Source organism: Nipponia nippon, unplaced genomic scaffold (genome assembly GCF_047370975.1).
Source record: "Nipponia nippon isolate SJK-2023a ecotype South Korea unplaced genomic scaffold, ASM4737097v1 scaffold_6, whole genome shotgun sequence".
NCBI lineage: Eukaryota > Metazoa > Chordata > Aves > Pelecaniformes > Threskiornithidae > Nipponia > Nipponia nippon.
The window spans coordinates 3488703-3514332 of record NW_028262380.1 but is presented as its reverse complement, the minus strand read 5'-3'; the positions used below and the strand labels follow the sequence as shown (position 1 = coordinate 3514332).

At 49.6% G+C, this 25630-nt stretch overlaps 1 protein-coding gene across 5 annotated transcripts in view; it reads left to right on the top strand.

Annotated features, from left to right (window-relative positions):
- The window catches only part of PTPRA (protein tyrosine phosphatase receptor type A), a 131518-nt gene that overhangs the window by 44306 nt on the left and 61582 nt on the right, over positions 1–25630 (top strand). For 4 of the 5 annotated variants that reach the window (XM_087737029.1, XM_087737030.1, XM_087737032.1 and 1 more), the window contains one exon: positions 16004–16075. The exons of the other annotated variant lie outside the window; for it this stretch is intronic. In XM_087737029.1, the coding sequence (XP_087593155.1) occupies positions 16004–16075 (72 nt within the window). The remainder of the gene's footprint in view (positions 1–16003; positions 16076–25630) is intronic. 5 annotated transcript variants of the gene reach the window in all.

Below are 25630 nucleotides of genomic sequence, written 5' to 3'. Positions count from 1 at the left end.
TAATTCTTTCAAAAAAATCAAGACTGTCAGCGCTAGAGCAGCTTCTTTCTTGGTAATTTCTCTCATACTATGGAAATAAAGCACTGAAATAAATGTCTTTTGTACAGTGAATATACAGAGCAAAAAGCTTTTGTGCATCATTAGACTGAAGCTGACCCCAACCTCATCTATTAAAATTGCATCTTTGTAAAAACTGCTTTAAATATGAGTATTAAAAAAACCCAAACAACTGTTCTAAAACTAAGCTTAAACTGAAATAAAAAACCTGCAGCAGTGGTGGCCCTGCACAGACTCTGCTCAGCACGTGAGGTGGGTACGAATGAGCCCCGGCAGTTTTGTCTCCGGGCTGGATTAGGCGCAGTTGCTACTGGTTACTGCAGAGCCCGGCTCGGCGAGGCTCGGCGTCGGGGCCGCTTGCCATCCCCCCGCGACAGCACCGCCCGGGCTTGGGAACCCAACGGGGTGCTGAGGACCTGCCCCGAGCAGCTGCTGTCGGGGTACGGCTGGGATCGTCCCAGCCCGCGCCCGGACAGCCTCCCTTCACGTCCCTTAACGTCACCTACTGAGTTTTTAGATGCTTAATAGTCCTGTGACCTCCAACAGCATCCAAAGGAGGCTTTTGCTTCTGGGATTTGCTTTGGATTGAAATATTCTTACTTTAATTCTTTTTTTAAAGCCTCTTTACAGGATTGAAACCCCATGGAGTCTGGTTTTCAGCAAAGATGCAGTTTGGTTTTCAGCAAAGATGCGGTTTGGTTTTCAGCCCTGCCGCCTGCGCAGGCAGTTGTTAGTCCTGGAGCAAGCGATGGTGGTTTTTTTTTTTTTTTAGATGCAAAACAAAAGCAGCTCATGGTTGGTGTGTGCTGCTTTCTGCTGTCGGGAGTGAAGCAGCAGCCTTGTTCTCAGCCCGTTCTGCCCTTGCCTTCCTGCGAGTCCATTGAACTGGCTCCTGTCAATCAACGATGCTTTTTAAACGAACGCGTGGGATAAAGCTGCAAGATCGTTCCTGTGTCAGCTCCGGAGTGGTGACTGCACAGCTCGGTCTGTTGATGTACAGGCGTACACCATGTGCAGTCATTTTTGCACAATCATTTTTGCTTGTCTGACGTGTGGCAGTCGACATAGCAAAATAAAAACGCCAGCGTCCGAGGGGATAGTTTAGGCAGAGATAGCGAAGGGCAGGATGGCTTCAAGCGCCCCGTGTCTCAGTGCTCCGATCTGCGGCAGAGCGCAGGTTATTTTCCTTATTAAAATAATCCAAATCTGGGAGCTGCTGGATGCCACGCACGCTGGTCTGATAAAACCAGCTTTAAGCTGCAGCCTTGCTTAGTGGAGAAGGGACGCCGCAGCATGTAGTCCCCTCCAGGAGCGTTAACTGGGAGCTGCTGCTTCTCCCCTCCCAGCGCTCACCTGCCTGTTGCAGGCTAAGCACAATGCATGCAAGCTTTATTTCGCCCTGGCAGCGTGTTTTAAAGAAGGCTGGTAAAAGCAGTGGACTTGAGAAAAGAAAAGGTGTGAAAGCAGTGGCAGTTATTGGAAGCGTTAGAGCAGCGTGGGGGTAATGCAAGGATACAGAAATAAGGTGAATAAAATACAGAAAGAGGTGACTTTTGGGCAGCAATGTATTTCACAGAAGGCTCAGTGAACTGAGAACACCTTTATGAAAGTTAGGCATCTGGAAGAGGCCCTCAAAGGTGAGCTGACCTCCTTGTAAACAGGCTGCGTGGACACAAAATGCATGGACAACTTCCCATCTCCAAGCTGATTCCTGAAATACGGCTGACCTCGCAGCCCGAAAGTGCTGGCTGGAAGAGGAGAACAAAGTTACCCAATAAATGAATCCTGGGTTTGGTTGTATTGACCACAAAAACTGCATCCTTTTAGTGTTTTTCTCAGATATTTGCCCATATATCTTTGTCATCGAGTGCCATGCTTGAGCGAAACCGCCCATGACCTTGCATCGGTAGGTGCTGCCGCGGTGGGTAGCTCTCAAGGCAGCATTGCCACCAGGGACCAGGCTCGTCTTCCTTCTCTGCTCCCGGTGAAATTCCCAGCCCTTCCAGAGCGATGACCTCCGGTTGATACCTGTATACCTGGAATTATTCCTCAAGCCGTGTTGTGCGATAGGGAGCGCGATCCCACATGTGTTTTAGAAAAGCAGAAGAGGATTTCGGGTGTTGTGTTGGAAAATCAAAGCCCTATTTGGGGGAACTTGCGGTCTGACTCTCCAGTTGGACAAGCTCAGCTTTCCCTGCAATTTAAATACACTCTACCAGAATTTTAATCATGCCCATCTCCATAACTACATTTTAACTCTTTAGGAGCGTGCAGGGTTTCCGAGCCACCATCGCTCTCCTGTTTAAATGATACAGCCTTAGAGGAAAAGAGCAGCTTTGAATGTGTGTGTGCATCACCTTTTTACTCCTCTGGAAAGCTTTTAAGCTGCCATGTGACATTTGGGATAATCCAGAATATTTCTGCACGGCTCCAGGAGGTCCCTTGCTCCCCACCAGCCTTCTCGGGCCTTCCCCGTCCTGCGTGGCAGTGGGGATCTCCCTCTCAGCCCAGTTTTCACCCTTATTCAGCCCAGAAGTTGCTCTGCATCTTTGAGGTCGTCTATATGATATCCGTAACGTCGTGGCACTTGAATTCCGTTTTCTTGTTCTCAGTTTTTGCTGGCACTTACATGCTCGAAAGTACAGCAGTTTCCTGACTAAATTCAAGCAGAATAGACAGCATATGTAGAGAGAGCTTCCAGTTTATTGCGTATATCAACAACATTGGAGAAACAGCTGTTCAGATCAGGGAAAAAATCCCTGAAAAATCATTATCTCATTTATCAGAAGCAAAATAAAAGAAATAACCTGCTAATGCTTCACGTATCGGAGACAGAGAAGGGGTTGTCTCGATTTTGTTTTGTTATGGTATTGTGGGAACGCAAGTGCGCTTAGTCCCAGCTGGAGCTGCTGCGAAACCTGTACCCTGGAAATGCTGGAAGCTCTGCTGCTGATTTACATGTACGCAGAGTCAAACCCCGCGTGTCTGCTTGCTGTGGATTATTTTGCCACTGGTGAAAGTTTCTGCAGCAAAACCTTCGTTTGAATAGACAAGGTTTAGGATGGTCAGGGAAACAGGGATAGATGAGGGTTAAACAATTTGGTTTTGTTAATGCCGCAGGTCAGTAGGGGAAACACCAAAAGAAAATTAATCTCCTTTTTCCCAGGAGGCTGTCTTACCTGGGGCACGTGCCTTCCCTAAGAGGTGGTAGATGGATTTCTTTGTTTTTCCTTAGGCTTTTGAAAAGTCTCGGATTTGGGAAAGAGCAGCTATGTATCTCAAGAGTTAGATTTTGTTTTCTCATTGTAGCCTGTCTTATTTAAAGCCTGTTGCAGCTGATGCTCCTGGTAGGCTGGACCCATCAACATGTTCTGCCTTCTGACGCTGTCCTGGGCCCTGCGGCAGCCGGGATAAGGTTCACTGCTCAAGGGTCTCCATCAGACGTGGCGGTGAGATGGTGCCTTGGCTACACTTGGGCTTCGGAGCAAAGCCCAGCTCCTGCTCTTGCCCCAGTGCCTCCTGCTGCCAAGCCTGGGAGATCGGCTCAGGCAGCGAGTGCCTGACCATCATATGATCTGCAGAAACAAGTTGCACTTCCTTGGTGCCTAACACAGCAAGGAGCATGATCTATGGGGGAAAAAAACCACATTTAGCCCTGCCAGAGAAACCTCTTCCATGCAAACCAGCTATTTAATGTCACCCTCGTGCTTCCGGCACGCCCTCCCTCCACGGGTTTGTCTGGAGGATGGGGCAGGAGCCTTCGAGATGGCTTTCTACAGGTAGGAATTCCTTCTGGTGACGACCACCAGGCACCCCGGCCCGGCGGGTGCGGTGCTGAGAGCTGCACCGGCTGCCTAACGCCGTATCTGGGCCGGCGCTAGGAGATGCAGCTGCTGCCAATCATCGTATTTACAACTTAGCGACTTTAAAATCTGTCTCCGCCAGGGTTTCAGTTTGCAGTACTAATGCCGAGGGTGTTGGGGGAGCTGAGGACTTGGCACCTTCACTGCTAATTTTTTGTTTTAAAGCTTAGGTAATGAATCGTATCAAACAAATCACGGTCGCTAAGGTAGGAACGTGGTATCTGTGTGGGGAGGCAGTCCTGGTTGGCGGCTTGCTTTCGCTTGGGTGAAGGACCTGAGCAAATTTGAACTGAAAATGTGTGGTTTTAAATAAAAAAAACCAAACGCAACCACTTAAAGCAGCATTTTGTATTTTTAAACAAAAAATACGGCGGTACGGAGAGGAGTCGCAGAGAACCAAATGGCTTCTTTTACTGCTGGAGCGGGGTCTCCACTAATGAAACAAAAGAGAAGCCCCCGAAGAAAGCCAAGGCCTCGTGCGTTCAGTGGTCTGAAGACTGCAGGTCACCGTGATGGATTAAAGCAAAGCCCCACAGCTGCACGCAACATCTGGCACCGCAGCTCGGTCAAAGATTTTCCATCCATGAGGAGGTCTCGTCCATGACTCTTGGCTCCCGTTTCCATCTCCAATATGTCCAAAGGTTACAACATTCCCATGGTAGGACTCCTCGTGCAGCGTTGTGGAGATCCTGCTACCGGCGTGATGAGTCCTGCAGGTTTCGTGCTGCCATCCACTCTGTCCCCCCAGCAGAAACATCGCCAGCTCTAGCAAAACTCTTGCAGAAAAAAGTTTGGGTCTGGGGTCTTTGACTGGGGGAATTTGGGTGGTACGGACCAGGAGGTGGCTCCTCCAGGGCTGCATCTCCAGAAAGTTGGACCTTTGTGACGTTATAGCAGCCTTGACGAGATGCTTAATGCTTTTAAACGTGATGCACGTAAAGATTTTGTGCTGTAATTCTCCCGATCCTTAGGTCCGCTGAGTCACCGTGGACTTCAGTGGTGTTTGGGGGGTGTGGTGTGTCAAAACTCTGAATTTCATCCAGCCTAAAAGCTACAACAGACCCAACGTTATTCTTTGGTGCAAAGCGCTGAGCAACCCACACGAAATAAAAGCCTGTATTTGCAGCGTGCAAAGGGCCGGCCCCTTGCCTTTTTGGCGGTACTGCTAGGGCAACCCCTATTATGTGTGGGGGTGTGTTGTTTCAAGCCATTTATAAATAAATATAAGCAACAAAAAATGTTGATAGTTCCTTGTTCTATATAAAATTGAGTGGATTTATTCTCAAACTTTATTTTGACAGCGAATCTAAAATCAGAGCCTGATAGTCAAGCCTGGAGGCGAAACTCTTCCACGAATGCCCTTTTTCCTTCGGTCTCTGCTGCTGTGGCTTAATTTCCACCCCCCCGTTTAGCTTTTGCTTGCGTGAGAAGCCTTATTCTGCGCTACCAGGTCTGCTGAGGGTTGGTTTGACGTTCAAGCGGAGCAGGACCGGGTCAGGGTGCCGCAGAGGTGTGTAACGGGGTGTCCTGGTAACTGATAACAGACCTCACGATGCAGACCACCGGCTCTCACAGAGGGGCCAGGGCTGCTGCGTTAACCCTGAGCCCGACAAAAACGGTGCTGGGGAATACCAGCGTTAATGACAGTCATAAAGTAAAAAAATGACGTTGCTTTTTGAGCGGCATGACTGCTGTAGCTCTGAACTTGCGACCCGGAGGAGAAAAGCACAATATCCCAGCTACAACAATGTTGTATTTATATCCAAAGCTCAGAAATCCATCTGTGCAGAGGAATGAAGAACATCCTATCGCCGTCTGATGCTATAACCATTTTTAGAAATCTGGCTGGAGCTTGTTTCTTGGGTTGCTTCCTGAAGGGTCGCTCGGTGTCCCTGCCCCAGCTCCGCCGCCTGCGCGCACAGACACCGCAGCCAAAGCCACCGCTTGGCTCCATCGCGCAGGCTGCATCGCCTGGATCTGCCTTCAGAACGGCTCCTGGTTGCCTTTGGGCAACCCCGGTGACTTGGCAGTCTTTGGGCTGGGGTTTGGTGAAACGATGGGGAGGAAAACCCAGTGCGTGGGTCCTGAAACTGAAACCTGTCCTGGTGGGAAAGAGGAGGTTTCCATCGTGGTGATCAGCAGTGTGCCCAGGTGGCCAAGAGGGCCAACAGCGTCCTGGCTTGTATCAGGAACAGTGTGGCCAGCAGGAGCAGGGAGGTGATGGGCACTGGTGAGGCCGCCCCTCGAATCCTGTGCTCAGCGCTGGGCCCCTCAGCCCAAGGCGGCCATGGAGGGGCTGGAGCGTGGCCAGAGCAGGGCAGCGAGGCTGGGGCAGGGGCTGGAGCCCAAGGCTGGGGAGGAGCGGCTGGGGGAGCTGGGGGGGCTCAGCCTGGAGAAGAGGAGGCTGAGGGGAGCCCTCATCGCTCTCTGCAACGGCCTGAAAGGAGGCTGGAGCCGGGGGGGTCGGTCTCTTCTCCCCAGGAACAAGCGATGGGACGAGAGGGAACGGCCTCAAGCTGCGCCAGGGCAGGTTTGGGTTGGGTATTGGGAAAAACTTCTTCCCGGAAAGGGCTGTCAGGCCCTGGCCCAGGCTGCCCAGGGCAGTGGTGGAGTCCTCATCCCTGGAGGGATTTAAAAGCCAGGGAGACGTGGTACTTAGGGACATGGTTTAGTGGTGGCCTTGGCAGTGCTGGGTTAGCGGTTGGACTCGATGATCTTAAGGGTCTTTTCCAACCTTAACGATTCTGTGGTTCTATGATCGCGTTGGTGAGCGGAGCAGGTGGTGGCAATAAGGCGCGTGGCTGCGTTTGCCCTATCGGGCTGGCGTGTGGGTAAGGAGTAGCCCACATATCCCCTTCATTCGACACAGAAATTCCTAAATTCAAGAGTTGGCAAGAAACAGCCTGTTGGGGATGTGGGATTTTTTTTCCAAAACATTTGGGGAATTTAGGGATGAGAAGCACGAATGCCAGTTTGCTGTGTCCATTCACTCCTAAAACTTATAGGATACAGCCCAGCCTCCTGCAAACAAGTTGTATATCCCAACAGCCCTGTCCAAGGAGCGGCTTGGATTAGCACACCTTCCCGAAAGCGGAGCCTGCCCCGCGCCACCGGCAGAATTTGCCCTCGTAGTAGCGTGCGTGGTTCTGCCCCGTGGCAGCTCGTGTCCCCATCGCGCTGCTAAAAACCTCATGTCTCGTTGCCCCTTCCGAGCTGTGCCAAGCAAACCCGGCCTGTGCAGAGGACGACCGAGTTGTGCAAATGGGTTTTTTCTGCTTTCTTCATAAGTATGTTTATTCATTAAGGAAGTCAAAAGAGGAAGAGGAATAAAAAGGTTGCAAATGTTTTGCTGGGTTAGAAATGAGACCTCAGCGACGGGGCTGCGTGTTGCCCCGTGTACGATGCGTTCAGCAGCTCTGGCACCCCTGGCACGGAGCTCGGGAGGACCGATGTCCCTTCCCAAGATGTGTTCAGGTAGAGTCACAGCTCGTTTACGTATCTCCCTATATCCATATCGGCCCATATGCCAATATTTGACTATCAAATCATCACTGATGAACGCCTCTCGTGTACGGTTGTGCAGCCGCCAGCTCCCCGGGACGTGGCTCTTGGGGTCGGTGGCCACCTCTGCATGCCTGGGTTTCTTTTTTTTCCCCAACTCTGTCACTTCAATTTGTAAAGGACGCCTCTTTTCAAACAGCTTTGCCCTGTCTCTTTGCATCTTCCAGTATTCTTAAGAAACAGCAAGACCTGAAGTTTGCAAGCACCAGGAAAAGGTTGCCGGGTGCTCCTGGACGTGCTGCCACGCTGGGACTCCGGGCATCGGCCCCGCAGCCCATCCACGGGAGCGGAGCCAGAAGGTAGCTCGGAAAACGCAAGGGAACGATCTCTACATGTGCACGCAGATACGGCGAGGAAAGGAAAGCAGAAAGATTTGCCAAGGGAAATGGTCTTGTTACGCACAGCGTGTTTTCTTTATGTATTTGTTCCCCTCCTGGTTCAGGATGCGTAATTGGGTTTTGAAGATTTGAACCCGTCTGGTTTATCTCTGGGCGTGTTGTTGCTGCAGGCTCTTATCAGGTGTGTCGCGGGGAGCGAAACCATTCGAACAAAACCCGTTCACGTAAGTTTGTGCAGGGTACGCTGGGTTCCTGTGTTTAGCCAGGGTTTGGTGCCTGCGCTGGCGTGGAATGGGTCCACAATTAATGCGGCTGCAGGAAAAGTGATTATTTTTTTAGTCTTTAGTAAATTATTTTGTGGGATGAAAATCCTAGGGTGGTTTAGTACAGATGAATGGAGGTTAGAAACATTAGTGAGGATGTGTGGAAGCACCGGCACCAAGATTAAGGTGACTGCATATTAGAATCATAGAATCATTTAGCTTGGAAAAGACCTTTGAGATCATCGAGTCCAACCGTAAAATTAATTGCCTCGGTTAGAAGCGTAGGAAAGCTTTACCTTGTGAAAACTGCCGGCTTGTTCAGCTGTCAGGGAGGCAGCCAGATGTTTTCTTTGCTCTGGATTGTTCGTTTAGCTTTGACATGTTTTTTGCTGGGATGAAAGGAGAAACATCAACAGGCAAAACTGCAAGAGCTGCCGGCATTTGGTGCTGTCATGCCTGCGTGGTGGTACTGCCAGTACGGTAAATAGGCAGGTAGAGTAAATAAGCTGGCTTTTTTAAATTCTTTTTTTACAAGAAAGGAGATAACGCTTGGATGCTGTCCCATTTTCAGACTAGGAGTTGTTTGCCAGACTTGAATTACAGGAATTGCCGTAGCGAGGCAGATCAGCGCCTCGTGCCACCAACGCAGAGCTGGCAGGGGCCGGGGCGGCTTCGCACGCCGGGTCCCCGCGGTCTGCTCCCATCAGAGACAATTAAAGAAACAAACCCAAATTGGTCCTATGCTTTAAAGGGAAATAAAACAGTGAAGAATAACTTTATTGAACTTGTTTTTTAAATCTTGCTGTATTCCCTTCCTAGCAGCAGAAACTGTCCAAACTGATGGTGCGGCCAGCTCCTATTTTCTATTTTCCTTTTTTGAACGGATTTGGTGTGGAGGGTCTTTGGACAAAACCTTTTCGTGTACCTTTGGCTTCGTTGCAGTCCCAAACTGATCTGCTGGCGACAGACTTTAAGTATCACCAAAGGGTGGAGAAAAGGGTTTTTAAAGCTGCTGCTGCGACGAGGTGTTCGGAGGGGCTTGGGAATTACTGGGCACGAAGGCGCCGATGCTGGCCCGTGCCGGTATCCGTATGACTTCTTAGGGAGGGAGAGGTGAGTTTGCTTTCACTGCTAAACTACTTAGGGGGGGTTCTGCTTAAAGATGGGGTGGAAAAAAGCCACCACCCAGCCACTTGTGCTCGAGGGGAGCTGCAGGAGAGCAGAAGGGAGATGGCTGTGGTTTTTTTTGCTTCGTGCCTTGCTAATTCCTTTGGCCCCACAGCTGGGGCAGCTCAGTTTTGCTCCCTGCTCTTGCTGCTCATGGAGCATCCCCCAGTTCCCCTGTGCCCCTGCCCTTTCAGTATTTTCATCCTTTCCCCTTCTCCCTTTTCTGCGATATCCCTGCTTTTATCCCTGCTTCCTTTGCCTTGGGTTGAGTTTAGGGTGCTCGCTGTGCCTGCTTGTAAACGGGGTTTGTGGCTTTGATCGTCGATCCTCCGGGTACCTCCGCAGGATTTTGTAGCGTTTTCAGCCCGGGAGGTCTGCGGGGCATGGCTTGTCCCCGTGCTGCAGCCGGGCAGCTCCTGGGTGCCGCTGTAAAAACCATCTCCTCATATTTATAAGGCTGAAGCAGCAAAGAAGTGCAGAAGTGCAGGAGTGCCAAGGTCAAAGGCATTAAAAGCCTTTCAGCTGGGCATCTGTTCCTGGGCTGGTTTGGTCTTTAAGCACCGTTATTCTCTGAAAATAGATTATTTTCACTTCGTGCTGTACAGAGCGTATTGTATTTGCTCTCACCTGTGGCTCAGTGAGTGTTACCATATGGTTTGCCCAAAGTTGATTTTTTTTAACGCTTTTAGTGGTAGGTTAGCACTCGGTGCTCTTCTGCTGTATGTTTTTTCGTCAGGCAAAGTGCCAGCACATCTGTTGGAGGAAAAACTGGCTGGATCCTGGGGACTAAACCGAGCTCGAATTCCCTCTGAAGGGAGAGAGCTCAAGTCCCGCAGGTGGTAGGATTTGTCATCATAATGATCCCATTTGGCAGCTAAAGTAGGGCCCGGTTGTGGTAGGCAAATTGAACGGCTTCAGGGGCATCCCCTGGTGCCCACGAGGAGGAGGGAGGTGCGGTGCAACACCAGACCCACCCCAGCCCACGGAGCTGGAGCTGGGCATCGCCGGCAGCTCCGCGCCGCCGTCCTCTGCGCAGGGACGCCGGCCACGGCCCTGCAGGATACCTGTAGGATATCTAAAAAAATCCATGTTTTGGTAAGAGAGCCTGAATTACCTTGATAATTACCTGCGCTAGGTAGACCTACTTGTGTATGGCTGTTTACTGAATCTCAAAAAGGAGAAGCTGTCGCTTTTCAGTTTATTTGTTCCTTCATTATCCTTCTTCATTCAATTGGTAAGATTTAGGGTTTTCTTTCTTTTAGGGCAGGGATCACCAGGGATACCCAACCCCAGTGAGCATCCCAACCTCTGTTGCAACCCAGGTGGGGATTGGAAGGGGTAAAGTGCAGCAGCTCTGGTTTTTGTGAGGACGACTTGTTTCTTCCCGTTAGGTTTGATAAAGCATAGTGCAGGGGATTTGAGTCTCCTGCTCTTTATTTCTCTTACATGCACCTTGATGTTTGCACCGTGGCGGTTTATTTTTCTAGCAGCATCTCTCTGCCCCCGTCTATAAATCAACCTGTTTCACGCATCACAGGGGAGGTTAGGATGCGATGTTTAGAAAGTAGAGTTATTTTTTTGAGGGTGGCATTATAGCTTAGCAAAGAAACAGCATTGCAGACAAAGCAAATCCCAGCAGGTCCCCTCGCCCCTTCTCCTCCGTTATTTAGGCTTGCTTTGGGTCGAGGTGTGGAGCGCCGGCCTTTTGAGATGCAGCAGCTCACTTGCAGCGCTGTCCCAGAGGATTGTGGCAGATTGCAAACACACTCAGCACAATCATCCCATCCCAATTAGCATAATGACGCTGCCTAATTTATGCACAAATTGCCCTAATTTATCTGTGTCGATACATATGATTAAACCAAGCACGGGTGGAACAGGGTTCGCTCTCAACCCAACTGGGGAAGCATAAAGCTGCGTCCACCCCAAAATGTATCAAAGCTCTGAAATTTTCTTCTCCGCGTTACTAAAATATGGAGCTTTGTGTTGTTTTGCTCCCGCGGCTCTGGCAGCAAGGAAGGGCTGTGGGGCAGGACTAAACTCGTGGCAGGAGGTAAGAGAATAAAAGATTCCTGTGCTGAGATTTGCATGGATTAAAGGCAGCTTTAATTTGCCTTGGTACACTTGGCTTTCAGGTGGATTATGCAGGCAGCAGGATTTGGGGCTGTCTAGCCAACTAATACCTGCCTTACTTTTATTTTAATTATTTTAATAAGAGATGGAGGAGTCCTATAACTGTAGGCCACCTTTGCCAACCCCAGATCTTGAACATTTTTGCGTGTAACGTTTTATTCCAGTAACGTTCTCGATGAACAAACCTGCCGTCGCTGTCTGAAGTCCCACCTACTGCGGCCGTTCCCAAAGCATTGTCTCAGCGGGGTTCTTCCAAGAGACCTGTTAGTTTGTGAGCTTGTATTCCTCGTTTTTATAAAAGAAATAACGTCGCGTCGTAAAATTGTCCCATAGCAAGCAGGATGTTCCAGTGCAGGAATGAGCAGCTTGAGTGAAGTTCTCATGTTGGACGCCTGCTGCTGGTCCACCGTGTCCACCAAAGCCTTCATTCCCATGACTTTAAGTATGCCTGTTCGCTAGGGAGAGTGGCTCAGCCTGGCCGCAGAGGTTTAGCAGCTTTAACGTAGCGAGTAAAGCTGGGTACCAGGCTGTGAACTGGCTTTGGCCTCTCCTACCAGTGTGGTCACCGCCCTTCTGCTTGAGCTGTCCTGGGAGAGAAGAAATGCCAAGGATTGGCACCTTTCCCATGCTCCCATCCATCTTTTTGTAGGTACTGTTGGCAGATTTAATTGCTTTTTCAGGGAGGAAACATCCTACAGTTCTTTATAACTCGTGGTGGGGCCCTGAGCTCAGCTGAGGTGTCCGGACACCACTGAATTACTCGGAGCTGTTCTCTCCCAAGCCCGTAACTCACCGTCTGTGGCATTTTCCTGTTTGGTGATGGGAAGCCACCAGCCGAGCTGCAGTTTTGGGGCTCCCAAGCTCTGCAAGATAAGCTGCCTCTGTTATTTGTCAAGGTCTAAGCGTGGTTGAAGTCTCTCCTGGCATTAACTTGCACTCTGCCAGTCTCTGGACCATCCCTTGGACCCGTCCGTCTCCAGGGGATGGAGCCCACAAGTGAGCTTGCAAACGCACAGCCCTTAACCTTCCAGTTCTTGGTTTAAATAACAATGCAAACACAATGAATTCACCTGACTTCTTACCAATAAAACTGCTTTGTCTTGTGAATCTAAAATGCAGGAGCACAAGGTAGACCACCTCCTTCACCTTGCTGACAAGGTTTCCAAAGGAGTCTTTAGTTTTTCGGCGCAGCACCGTACTGGAAGACACTTGGCGGCTGAGTCCCAGGGTCTCTGTCATAACTGAAGCTCTTTCTGAAGCAGCTTTATGGTATTGTCCAGAAACACCTGGATCAGGTCAGTGTTGGGCTTCCCAATGCTGCCGGACTTGGGAAACTGAATTTTGGCTGTAGAGAATGGAAGCTCCTTCCTATAGCCGACGTGCCTTCCTTACCGTTGATCTGCTATAACAGCGTATGCATCTACCTGGTTATATTGCTTTCAGCCAAACGTATACAACTAACATATACAAACAGTAGTTGCAAATAGTAATCATGCTATTCCCGAGGCCGGTGGGTTGCAGCCGTGGCTTACCGCAGCCAGCTGACTGCACCGGATCCTCAGGATACTGCCTTTTTGGAGGATTATCTGGGAAGGGGATTACATCGCTGGCACGTTGGGGCACGGCAGGTGAGTGGAAAGGCTTCTGCGTGGCCGGGGCTGTATAAGCCGAATGTGGGACCCGCCACCTCCTTTCAGTTCTGCCGTACGTTTGCTCTTCGGCAATCGTGTTTCCTCTACGCGCAGGCCGTATGACTAATTTCTAAGAACAGATGTGGACATAAGATATTCTTGTGAGTATTTGTAACATAAGATGTTACTGCTCTTACATACTCGAGCGGTTTGAGTGCATGCCTGCAGCGTGCTGCCTACCTGTCAAACGGAGCGAGGTTTATGAGTCACTGCAAGTCGGGCATCATGAATTACTCTCTTCTTCTGGTACTGATCTGTTTTCACAGCCATCTGAAGACACAGCCTGCTCTAAAACCCATTCAAACCTGTTGCAGTGACTTTGATAAGCTTTTATCAGCTCTTTTGTTTTCATTCTGCCTTTGCATTTGCTTTATTTCGTTACCTTCCAGCGTACGTTTTTCCTTCAGCAAGATGTTGGCCTCATCCTGGAAGGAGCCGCGAGCGTACGCTGCGTGTGTCTTGCTCCGAGCTTTGTTTGCTTCATTGCTGGTTCCCTTTTAACTCTCGGGTGATGCAAATAACGGCAGGGAAGGGGAGTCCTTCGTTCCGTCAAGGCTTTCTAAAGCCTGAGGTGAATGCAAAGCCTTCCAGCTTTTCTTGCGCTTCTCAGCACTGTCCGAGGCTCCGCTTTGAATCTGGCGGCTTTGTGAATGAAGGAATAAATTGGCCATGAAAATATTGACAGCACAGTTGCTTACGCCAGCTCCCTGGTTGGGTCCTGTGAAATTTACCCTTTTGTTTTAAAAGCATATTGGCTAACTGGGGGACGAAGGGGCCTCATTCCCATTGCAGAGGGAGGAGAGGACATTTCTGCAGCCTCCAGACCCCTCTGCCCTGGGACAGCAGCGTTGCTGGGAGGCACTGGGAAACGCTGGATGGTGAGGAAGGCGATGGAGGTGGTGCAGGGGCAGCAGCGAGCTCAGCATCTCCAGGGGCTGCTCGCTTTGAGCCAGAGACAAGAGAAAGCAGACGCCTCGGCTGTTCTCCGGTTGCCTTAAAAAAGAAATATCAGGAAAGTAACCCAGCTCTTCTCCTCCCTGCCAGATCCAATGTCTTTTTAATCTGCTTTCTCTCAGCTTCTCTTAAAATGGAAGTTGCTGGTGGTCTGCTCGGGTTGAGCAGCGATTCTGGCAGACTTCAGAGCAGACGTGATCTCCAGGTCTCGTTGCTTTGAAGCTCCTGGTTCTATCACACTCGACTAAATCAGATTTTTTTTCTTCTCTGTGGAGGGAAAAATCAGCCTTGTGCGCCCATCTGATTGAAGTGCTGAGGCTTGTCTAATTGAACAAGGGCTCGAGTCAACACTTGAGTAGGATGAAAAGCAGCGAGGAGATCGCCCAGGGATTACGCCTGAGCTCTGCAGCTCCTTGGCACCGGCAGAGCAGATGGCTGGGTCGCATCCTGCCCAAGGCTGGGGAGAAGAGATGTCGATAGGAAAAAAATATTAATTTGGTTAAATATATTCAACTCTAAAGCTAGAACTGCCTCAGGTCTCTAATTTCGTACTTTATAGCATCAGCCCAGAAGATGGGATTAGTGAAAGGTGGGGTCGGTTCTGCAAGCTCCTGCAAGGAGCCCGCTGCTGCCTCGAAGCTGGTGTAGGTAAAAAATATTTTGGGGTGGAAAACGGAGATTGGGAGCGAGTTGGCTTGTCATGTAAAAGTGGGGATCAGCCGGGGACAGTCTCAACTTTGCGAGTGAACTGCGAGCCCCTGCAGCGCGGCTTTCATAGAATCATAGCATCACAGAATCGTTTAGGTTGGAAAAGACCCTTAAGATCATCGAGTCCAACCGTTAACCCAACACTGCCAAGGCCACCACTAAACCCTGTCCCTAAGTACCACGTCTCCCTGGCTTTTAAATCCCTCCAGGGATGGGGACTCAGCCCCTGCCCTGGGCAGCCTGGGCCAGGGCCTGACAGCCCTTTCCGGGAAGGAATTTTCCCTAATATCCAACCCAAACCTTCCCTGGCGCAGCTTGAAGCCGTTCCCTCTCGTCCCATCGCTTGTTCCTGGGGAGAAGAGACCGACCCCCCCGGCTCCAGCCTCCTTTCAGGCAGTTGCAGAGAGCGATGAGGGCTCCCCTCAGCCTCCTCTTCCCCAGGCTGAGCCCCCCCAGCTCCCCCAGCCGCTCCTCATAAGACTTGTTCTCTAGACCCTGATGGAGTGAGGAACCCACGTCCGAGAGCTGGTGGGGAGGGAGGCTGGTTTGTGCAGGGGTGTGAGAACATCACGGGCATCACTGCAGGCCACCTGAACCGCAGGGACAAGCTCCAGCCTGTTCCCTGTAGGACTGCACTTGACCCTACAGCCAAAGTAGTACCCAGAGAGGTTTGGGCTTGGGGAAGTCTGCTGGTGGCTGTCTCGCTGGTACGTGGCCATCAGAAGTCCTGGTGACCACCATGGGGCTTTCTGACCTCTTTCCTTGGGATGGGAATAAATGAACATGCACAGAACCGCTTTTTCAAGTGCCCCAACCGCTTGTGTCTGGGTAAATACTCACTCGTAGGAGCCCAAGGCGAATACGATGCCTTCACTACGATAAGAATTATCTACTTCTTCTAGCTGTGAACCCTCCTAAACTTTACTTTACTTTACCCCAAACAGCAGTGCACGTATCAAATGAAGCTGTGAACCTCAGAGTCTCCTCCTTGTTCCTCACTGCTTCTGACCTGTCATCACCTGCTGCTGCCTCTGCCCAAAAGCGCTTTTAACCCTGGAAACTCCCACGATTTTGCCTTCTGTATTTAAAAGTTATTTTCATTTTTTCAAGTGTTGTCTCTAGCTTGAGCAATAATGAAAAGCCGCATTTTGCAGATAGGTAAAATGAACTGGAATCACCTTGCTGGCAGCAGTGAAAATACTGTTTTCCAAAGATGTTGGTGAATTTTAACTCTGGTTTTAAAAGCTTGTTTTTTGATTTGTTTGCAGGGGGCACCACTGGAAGAACCTTTATGGGCTCCTAATGACATGCAGGTGGACGATTTACTTATGATAATTAAGGTAGGAGGAAGCGTTGTTAATTTTGGCATCTTGGCATTTGTCCTCTCCTTGAAATAAAATCGCGCTCGCCGGTGGCCGGCCAGTCATCGCTCTATTTTAGGGTTCAGTACACAACGATGGCACTGTGGAGCAGCACACGGCCAAGGCACTAACTTGTTGTGTTAAAGTGTCCCTTTAAACCCAGGGGGGAGGGAAATCTTATTTAAGAACTACCTGGGAACATAACTAAGTGGAAAAAAATCCAACTTCCTTCTCCGAAGGATAATAAGGTCTCTGTTGGTGCAGAGTTGGAAGGGGCATGACTCTTATTTGAGAGCACTCAGCACAGGGATTTTTTTGTTCGGCTGAAATGTAGTGGTTGAGTTGGAATTCAGGTTCTAACCTGCCTTCTCAAAAAAAAAAAAAAACAAACTAAAAATATATTTTATTAGCTTATTTTCATCATCTTGAGCTTCTGTGAAAAGCTGGTCTATCTCCAAATGTGGCAAGGGAGTACTCAGGTATTGATTAATGAAATGGAGGAAAATCCATGATTTTAAAACGACTAAACTGTTGGACAAACTTGGAAAAGAAAATACAAATGCATGCGGCATTAAATGTATTTATAAGTAGTTTTTATGATACTTTAACATCTGGATTCTTGTCTTGCTGGGTCATTTCTGCCATGGCTGTTGTCCTCAGAAGCATCGTCAGGGTGGCGCAATGGTCACTGCTGGTCTCTGCCTCCTCTTGCAGTAGGAAGGAGGGTCTTCACCGTACTCACCGTATGGACTCCTAAAGCTGAGTTGACCTTTCCCCTTGCAGTCAAAAAACCTCAAAAAGCCGTCTTGACTTAGACAAGAGGACCCGATGCGTTTCCAGGCTTTGCTCTACATAGCATTTCAATTTACAAGCTTGAAAAGGTGGTAGAGCTGTCTCTGAGTTTCCACCAAAGTACCAAACCTCTGCCATCTGCAGATACCCAAAATATAGCAAAGTTGGATGCTCTGCTTTGGAGCCCGGTGAGATGTTTGGTGAGACCAGCATCACGGACAGGACTTTGTCCTTGCATTTATTCAGACCGTAAACGTGTAAGAAAGTCTCGTGGGGTGTGTTATATCTGTCGTACCTTAACACGGGCTTTGCTTTATATCACAGCTGGGGTTTGCACTTCTTGTTAGCATGGGTGGAATTAGCGGTTTGGTTGGTGTTGAGTGTCGGTGTAGCTGAGTCGTTGGAGGGAGAGGGGGAAATTCAAGCTGTAACTAGAGCAAATTCTTTTAATACAGGTTTACGGTTCTCGAATGTATTTGTACTTTTTGTTTGGCTTGCGATAAGATGCACTACTGTGGAATTTGCTTGGAGCAGGGATTTGCATGAATTATTGTTTCTTACAAAATGAGCATCTGTGCAAGCCTTCTCCCTGTGCTCGATGGTACCCGAGCACCCAGTAGGAGAAGGATTTGTGGGCCTGGATGCAGCGGTCAGCAAAAGCCAAGTGCTTGGGGGAAGGAAAGATGGAGTAATAGAAACAAAGCTGCTGAAGTCAAGGGGAAAACTCCTCCTGGGCTGCGTGACGGCGTCTGGATGTGTGTGTTTATTTTATGTGCTGACTTCTTTCCTTCTCATCCCAGCGTGATTTTTTAAACAGCAACATCCTCCTGTTAGGAAAAAGTTGGGACAATTATGCTTGGCCTCTTGCAGAGTTCAGTTTTGTGTTTAGGAGGTGTAACGCCGTCAATCGCAGGAGCTGCTGATAGAATTGGTGTGGCCCAAAAATACGTAGAAGATGGGAGTAAACAATCATTATGGATGGTCTCTTGATTCTGCACTTAAAGCGTTTCATTTGAAGGGTTTCACGTTCTCGTAGAGAGATCTTTCTGTAAAGCGCTAATTAAGCAAATTAGCTACAGTGTCATCAGTCTGTCTACAAAAAGCAAGAAGCTGACGTTCTGAAGGAACCTTCAAGCCACAGACTCGAATTATCCAATATTTAAAATTACGGTGTCTCATAGGAATAGGAAGAGCGATGAAAGAATCACTTGAAGTTTGGGTGACTTAATACCAGGTTTCAGGTAGAGAGGAAAGCTTTTTATTTTATTCAAAGTTTTACATGGCTGCTAAAGCTATAATCCTCACTTCAAATTTGACTAAACCTCACGGCATTAAATAATTTGCTTGTAATCCTTTATTTTCTTTTTGTAGACAGTAGAAAAGGCTAAGGTAAACGTGTCGGGATGGTCATCTAAAATACTTTGTGTAATGTACTTTTCTCAAAACTTGGTTTTGAGAGGGGGAACCGAGGAGGAGGATTTCTTCGTTCACTGGAATAAATTCCCGTGACGCAGAGCGTCAGGTATAGGTGTGAATGGTGAGGCTGGTGGGCGTTAGTGGTCCCAACGTTTGCGTGAATGGTCCTGGGCTGGGAAGAGCACCGGTGTCTGTCGAAAGCAATAGGAGAGCGGCGTGTAATGAGACGGAGACACGGCGTTGGTTGAGCCATCTGTATTTGAGTATGCAAAATATTGCCGGATACGCTGATTAATAATTGCGGGCTGATGCGGGTACCATTTAAGCTGTGTGTGTGTCCTGGCACCAATGGGGTTTTTGAGGTGAGGAGGTGAGGTTGGAGGTGAGTACAGGCTTACAGCGAGCTACTCAAAAGGGCAGAAAGCCATCCAGGCGTGGAGGTGACAGTCATATCGATATCGGTGCAACGTTGAGCCGAGACTCGTGTTTTGTTGTGAGGGTGAGTACTAAAACCACATACCTTCTTTCAACAAAGTCCATCCAAAGCCATTCGCTACCTTCGGACCATCCGTATCCTTCCCTGTGCCTTTTCCAGCTGCGTTGCCAACATCTTTTGGGAGGTGGGAGCCAAGCCGACGTGCCCTGTGGATTTGCAGAAGAGTTTGACACGTGTGGTTTTCTTCTCACTGGTTCCAGCAGCGCCGATCAGCAAGCTGATGTTTTCGGCGCTACCCACAATAACTGAAAGATCTTTCCTGCGAGATAAGAGTCGGTAATTGTGGTTGGCTCGTTCCTGTGGTATGCATTCCCGTATTAACTTGAAATTTAATTTGTCATCGCAGAGCTGCTGCTGCTGCGCAGCTCCGGCTCCTCCAGCACGGGCAGGGGAGGATGCACAGAGGCACCGGCTGCCACAGCGGCCGGATCCTGCTCAATCTCTTGAGGATCGTTCTTCCAAAAAGTGCGTTGGTGCCATAGCTTGATCTTCTCCCTGAGTACCCGCAGACGTGAGCAAGCTGCAGGAGAAGCCAAGAGGAGGTGACGAGTCGGGACCCACCCCAGTCCTGCAGTTCACCCTGGTGGCTTTTGCATCAGATGGTGACCAAGCCAAGAAGTGCTTTTTCCCCCACTTGGAAGATTTGCTCCTTTAGTTTCCGTCAAAGCTGTAGTCCTCAAACCATTAAAGGTTGCTGACAAGTTTTGGCATTTGTTGACGTGCAGGCTGAGCCTTGGAGGGCTTTCTAGAAATGCAGATGTTGCCCTCAGGCCAGAAATCACAAATTACTGGTGCTCCTAAGTCCCACAGGCACTTCTTCCCACCTCTTTCCTATAAAGCTTCAAACTTCTACACTGAATTTGATGTCGCCGATGTGAGCTGACCTCCTGGCCTGCTGCGTCCTAAAAATACCCTGCGATTTGTATGAACTGTTTCACAAACCATCGGTACTAAACACGCACCTCCAGCGTTCGCTGTTGAAGCTGGCTGCGGGCTGGGGACGTGAAGGAGACAACTGCTTACAGAAACCACACCGGGCAGCGTGTTGGGACCTGCAGCCCGTACCTGGAGCTGCTGTGTATAAATAAACACATCCACCCTCCATCTTATTTCTGACAACTGCCTCCCTGAATAGTAATTTATTTTTTTTTTCAATAGCTTGTTCTGCAAGCAGGTTTCCTCTTGCAGGTGTTTAGGAAGACCTCATTTTTATGTTAATTTGGCATAACTATCAGCACACAGACATCGATTGCTCTTGAGTCCTTCTCAGACGTGCGATTTTTATTGAAATTCAGTCCTGAAAAACTGATACCAGCAACTGATGTACCTGTCACCTGAGTCAGACGGGGAACTGCACCGAACTGGTGGTTGCCTCAAGAATACGTTGCCGGCCCTTGTTCTGCAGGGTGTAGCGACCACAGCTTCAGCTTTCGGAGGGTTGCAGCTGCAGTCTGCAGCCTGGGTTCAGGTTTTCAGTGGTGTTTGCTTGCTAAGTTTTGAGGGCTTCCTCAACATCACGTCTCCACTGAGATCAAGCAGTGCTAATTACAGCTAAACACAGTTACTGCTAATACTGGTGGAATCTACTGAATCTATAGGAATCTTTTTTTTTTTCATGTTGATGGCTTCAAACACATCTCTGCTTCCGTTATATTTGGTCCCATGAAAGGACTGAGTTGATCCACGTCTCCTTCAAAGGAATAGATCCTTCAAGTGGGGCAGGTAACATGTTAGGCGATTTAAATGACTATTTTTACAGTTCAAAATGGATGTTTTTTCTGAGCAAGTAGTGCTTACTAGCTCCAGCCAAACCTGCCTTGCTCTGGTTGATCAGTGTTCTGGAACAGATGTGAAGGCGAATTCCTCGCCGCTGGAGCGTTTATCTGCTCCTGGTCAGAACAACCAGAGGAGATGACAGGCGGAGGAAGCGAAGATGTGGAAGAGATGACCTTCGGGCTCCTTCGTCATCGCTCCGTCGTGCCTCTGAAGGATGGCCTAGCGCGAGGTCGCCTTTTTTCCCATCGGCGGTGCCTGTTCCTGCGTTTTCAGGGCGTCCTTTACGCTGACGTCAGCTTTTCATCCCCTCGCCCTGACCGTTTCAGGAGAGCGTGTTAACAGAGATCCCCGCTCCCTGATGGTGGAAGGCAAACAAAGGAGAAGAGCAGGGGAAAGGTCTTCTGCGACCCCAACTTTGGGTGGCAGCGGCCTCCCGGTAGCACGGGAGGCTTCCATCAGCGGCCGCTGCAGAGGTTATTCAAGACCTCCGGTGGACCTGATGGCAGAAGTGCCTGGTTAAGTAAGACGAGGAGAGGAAATTTAATCAACCAGGCTTTGTGTTTGTTGGTAAAGGCAGGAGTGCAACGGCTTTAGAGACAGATTTGGGCTGCCTTCCTGACCATTTTTTGACGGTACCAAATATAGAGGACACTGAAGCTGGAGGGGCTGGAGGACAGCACCTGGCCCCAGCTGATACAAACCAAAAGCCATGAAATTATGGAATTGCACCGAATAGGTTTCTTGCCCCAAGACCTTACCATGTGCTATAAACCACATCCACGTTTCTGGAATACTTTCGGTCAGCCAGATGCAGGTCAGCGATGTGGTTAGGCGGGTCGGCAGTTACTAACACCTCTAACTTCTCATCTCTCCTTCTCCAGAACTCAGTTCTTGTGACGTTATTTAAGCGTTTGGTAGTCCAAATCCTTGAAGTTCCCTGCTGCAAGCTAAAACAAACATATTAATCCTATCAGCTCTTTCCAAGAGCACAGCATGGAAATCCCCTGTCCTCGGGCTGGCACCGTCACCGGTATTTTCCTCTCTCCCTTGACCAGTGACTTTTCCTTTAATATTGCTGTCTAAATCTTCTGTGACTTATCCAGCGATTAAAAAGAAGAAAAAAAAAAATTACATAGACTCCGGGAATTTGGCAAGCGACGTGTGGACCTCTCGCCGTTCCAGTCGGTGGTTAGACGGATTTGTCATACTTACACTATACACGTGTATGATCTACTTGCGGTGGGGAACCGCTGGTGCTTGGTCAGGGACCTGTTCCCTTTTCACACAGAGTCATTCTGAGAGCAAGCAGATATTTGGGGTTTTTTTTCTATGAGGATGCACGTGGAGGGAGAAGGCAGGCTGAAATAATTAATTACTCACTGGGAGAGCAGAGCATTTACAAGCGCTGTGGTGCTTTACCCGCGATGATCTAAGGTAGGTGCATTTTATGAGAAGTAATATCTGGTAGCAGGTAAACTGCTGCAGTTGGGGAGAGGCAGGCAAGTTTTTGATGCGTAAATCCTCCAGTTCTGAGACAAAATGCGTTATCGGTCTTACAAGCTCAGCTGGTTGCTCTGAGCTTCATCCAAATATCAATAACACTTCGACTGAGAGAGAGGGCAGTTGGTACCCGCGGAGCCGAGGGATGTCCTCGCTGGGGAAGGAGGTAAGTTATTTCTTGGGGAACATGGAGGGGTTCCCTGGGGACCGAGGAGGAGGACAGTTTCAGAGGGAAACTAGTTTTTGCTTGACCGCTGCTCAGTGACAGGGAATTTAATTCCCAAACTTGCTTTATGAATGCGTTTTATGGATCCCCATCCAGGTTGATGTGTTTTGCAAGACATATTCCCTTTCTCGCCCGTCCTCTGTTACCCAGGTGCTTCTGCCCAGGGCAGGAGGAGGGTGGTGTACCGGGTGAAGCGTACGATATTTGGGGAGATGAATGCCGTAATCCACAGGGTTTTGCTGCTGCAGAGAGCATCGGTGGGGATGGGGGCTGTGTGTGAGCAAACATTGCAGCTTGATCAGGCTCTGCTTCCATTTGATGTGGTGCATGTGCCTTGATGAGCAATTCAGCGAGGTCGAGGAGCTCTTTGAAGAGCTGGAGGGAGGGAAAAAGCTCTTTAAAGTAAAATACTATAAATATAGATGGAGTTTATACTACAACAAATCTGCGTTTTACTTTTGCATGGCTCTTTCCTTTCCCCGCTGCCAGGTGCCGTGCTGGTACGGCGTGCTGGCTTGACCGCACCTCGCGTAGCAGATGTTCTTGGCAACCTCAGGTCTTACCTTGGACTGAGCTTTGAGGAAGCATAAGGTCAAGCTGCTGTAGTTCTAGAGGAAGTTTGTAGGTTATAAATTCAACTAGACCTGGTCCTGAACAAAAATTAAAAAAAAAAAAAATAATGTGAACTGCTTCCAGTCTTGTACAGGGAGTTGGAAAAGTCGACAAGATCGTGTGAGCAAGGCCACGCTGCTAAGGAAGCCAGATACCCAAGCGCCTTTTAGTTTTTGCAAAAACCTTTGTATTTGAGACAAACTAGTTTTGAGGATTAAATGCTGCTGTCCCCACCGAATGAGTGGATATTGCAGCATCTAAACTGACATCTGAGGTACAGGTGTGACCGAGCGGGAAGGTCTCTGCAGCTGCGACACATTTGGGTGGAGTTACCATGTACTATTGTGTGCCGCGTTCCTCCTTATCATAGAATCATAGAATCCTAGAATTGTTAAGGTTGGAAAAGACCCTTAAGATCATCCAGTCCAACCGTTAACCCAGCACTGCCAAGGCCACCACTAAACCATGTCCCCAGGCACCACGTCTACCCGGCTTTTAAATACCTCCAGGGATGAGGACTCCACCCCTGCCCTGGGCAGCCTGGGCCAGGGCCTGACAGCCCTTTTGGGGAAGAAGTTTTTCCTAATATCCAACCCAAACCTGCCCTGGCGCAGCTTGAGGCCGTTCCCTCTCGTCCCATCGCTTGTTCCTGGGGAGAAGAGACCGACCCCCCCGGCTCCAGCCTCCTTTCAGGCAGTTGCAGAGAGCGATGAGGGCTCCCCTCAGCCTCCTCTTCCCCAGGCTGAGCCCCCCCAGCTCCCCCAGCCGCTCCTCCCCAGCCTTGTGCTCCAGCCCCTGCCCCAGCCTCGCTGCCCTGCTCTGGCCACGCTCCAGCCCCTCCATGGCCGCCTTGGGCTGAGGGGCCCAGCACTGAGCACAGTTCAGTTGCGGAGAAAGAAGTCGAGGGGAGGTGAGCGCTCTGCAGGAGGAGAGGGAAACAACTCTGGAGATGAGGCAGCAGAAAGATGGCTCGGGTAACTGTTGTTGGGTTGGGTTGTTCAGGAGAGGAGCTGGTCAGGACGCACGTTGTGTTGGTGCGTTTTAATCTGTGCAAGAAGACGGGGAGAGGTGCGCGGGAGCAAGAAGTGATGGGTGTTGAGCAGGCGCTTGCCGGGATGCCCGGTGTCTGACTTCCTTCACCCCAAAGATGGACACTTAGTTATAGACGTGGTGGGGCAGATGATGGGACATCACGATCAAGAGCAGTGTGAGCTTGAAGGATCTGGAGGGAAAGAGTTAAATCTGAGCAAAAAGCAGATTATCTGGTGGGGCTGGAGCTCTGCCCTTCAGTGCTTCCCCAAACCGGGATGTCAGGAACCCCAGGAATGGCTCCTGCAGCTGGGGGTCCTCACAGAGGGCTGTGTCGGGAATGGTGGCATGGCCTGGACGTTTTCTTCTGAGCCTGCATCTTCAAATGGCCATGCAGCCTGAGCCGCTCGGAGAGGGCAGGGATTCTGCTTGCGCGCTCTCCTTCCGCTGCTAGACCAGGTGTCCCCTTAAAGGCACCGGTTAGAGTCAAAAAACCATTCTGAAACTACGGTTGCAATGGATCACCGCCTTCAGCTGCAGGGGCACTAACCGTGCATGTCAGGCCACCTCACTGGCTTGTCACCACTTTTTAAAACACTGCTGTTGAAGAAAGGCAGAGCCCTGGTCCTGCACCGCCCTGCGGGTGCTGGCCTGCAAGATCTCGACACGCCTGGTGCTGGTGCTGGTGCTGCTCTGCCTCCCCCCAGAGCTGCCAGAGGCTCAGGTCTGCCGTCTGAGAGCTCAGACACACGTTATGCATAACAAAAATTTATTTCCCCAAATGACCGGTTGCAGGAAACAAATTTTCTGCTCTTCAGCTGCCAACCCAGCCCGTCGGGCTGCAGCGAGGCACCCCAGCTCCTGCTGCACCCGGCTTGGCTCGGGTGCCGTCAGCAGCATGGAAGCTACCCTCAGATATTATGGTGGGGATGCTAACAGGCATCCACAGGCACAAACGCAAACTGGGAAGCCCAGTATACCACTGGTTTTGAGCCAGTTGCTCAACGGAAGATCAGCTTCGCTGGGGGATGCCGCCTCCTTTTCTTGGTGCTCCCCGGTTACGCTCTTTTGCTTCAGAGGCGAATCTGTGAGGTCCTGCTCCTGAGCACCAGCCAGAGGCTCGATCGGAACCTATTTAATAGCTACGTCTTTATTTTTATGTGCTTTGAGTAGGGCCTGAAACCTATCGTTTGGGAAGATGTTTTAGTGAGATTTTGGGTGGCAACCCACTTTCTCCTCTGCATTAACTGCCTTAAAACCTCTACTCCCTGGTTCAATTTTTATTTGCCCTTTAAGAAAAAAAGATAGCATCTGCTAGACACTAGTTTTTTCACCCCTCGGGCAGGTGTTTAAGAGTTTTCGTTGTTTTTAAAGTAGCTGTTTCTGTGCTTTTTGAATGGCTGTCAGCTTGCTGAAGATAATGATTAGTCTTTATCAAGTGCTTAATTGAAAATGCTGTTGAAGTGATGTGACGCCGATCATCACTGGGATGCTCAGGATCGCCTTTGGTCCACGTACAGTGCTTCGAGCATCGCTGCTTTATAATCTTAATGACAGCAGCGCTATATTTTGAGTGTTGGCGGGGGGAGAAGCTCTTCCTCAGTTGTTCATGTCTTGCTTGTAAGGAAATGACTTTATTTTCTTATGCAGCAGTCATGATAATTTGAATAAGCTTTTCTCAGTCACA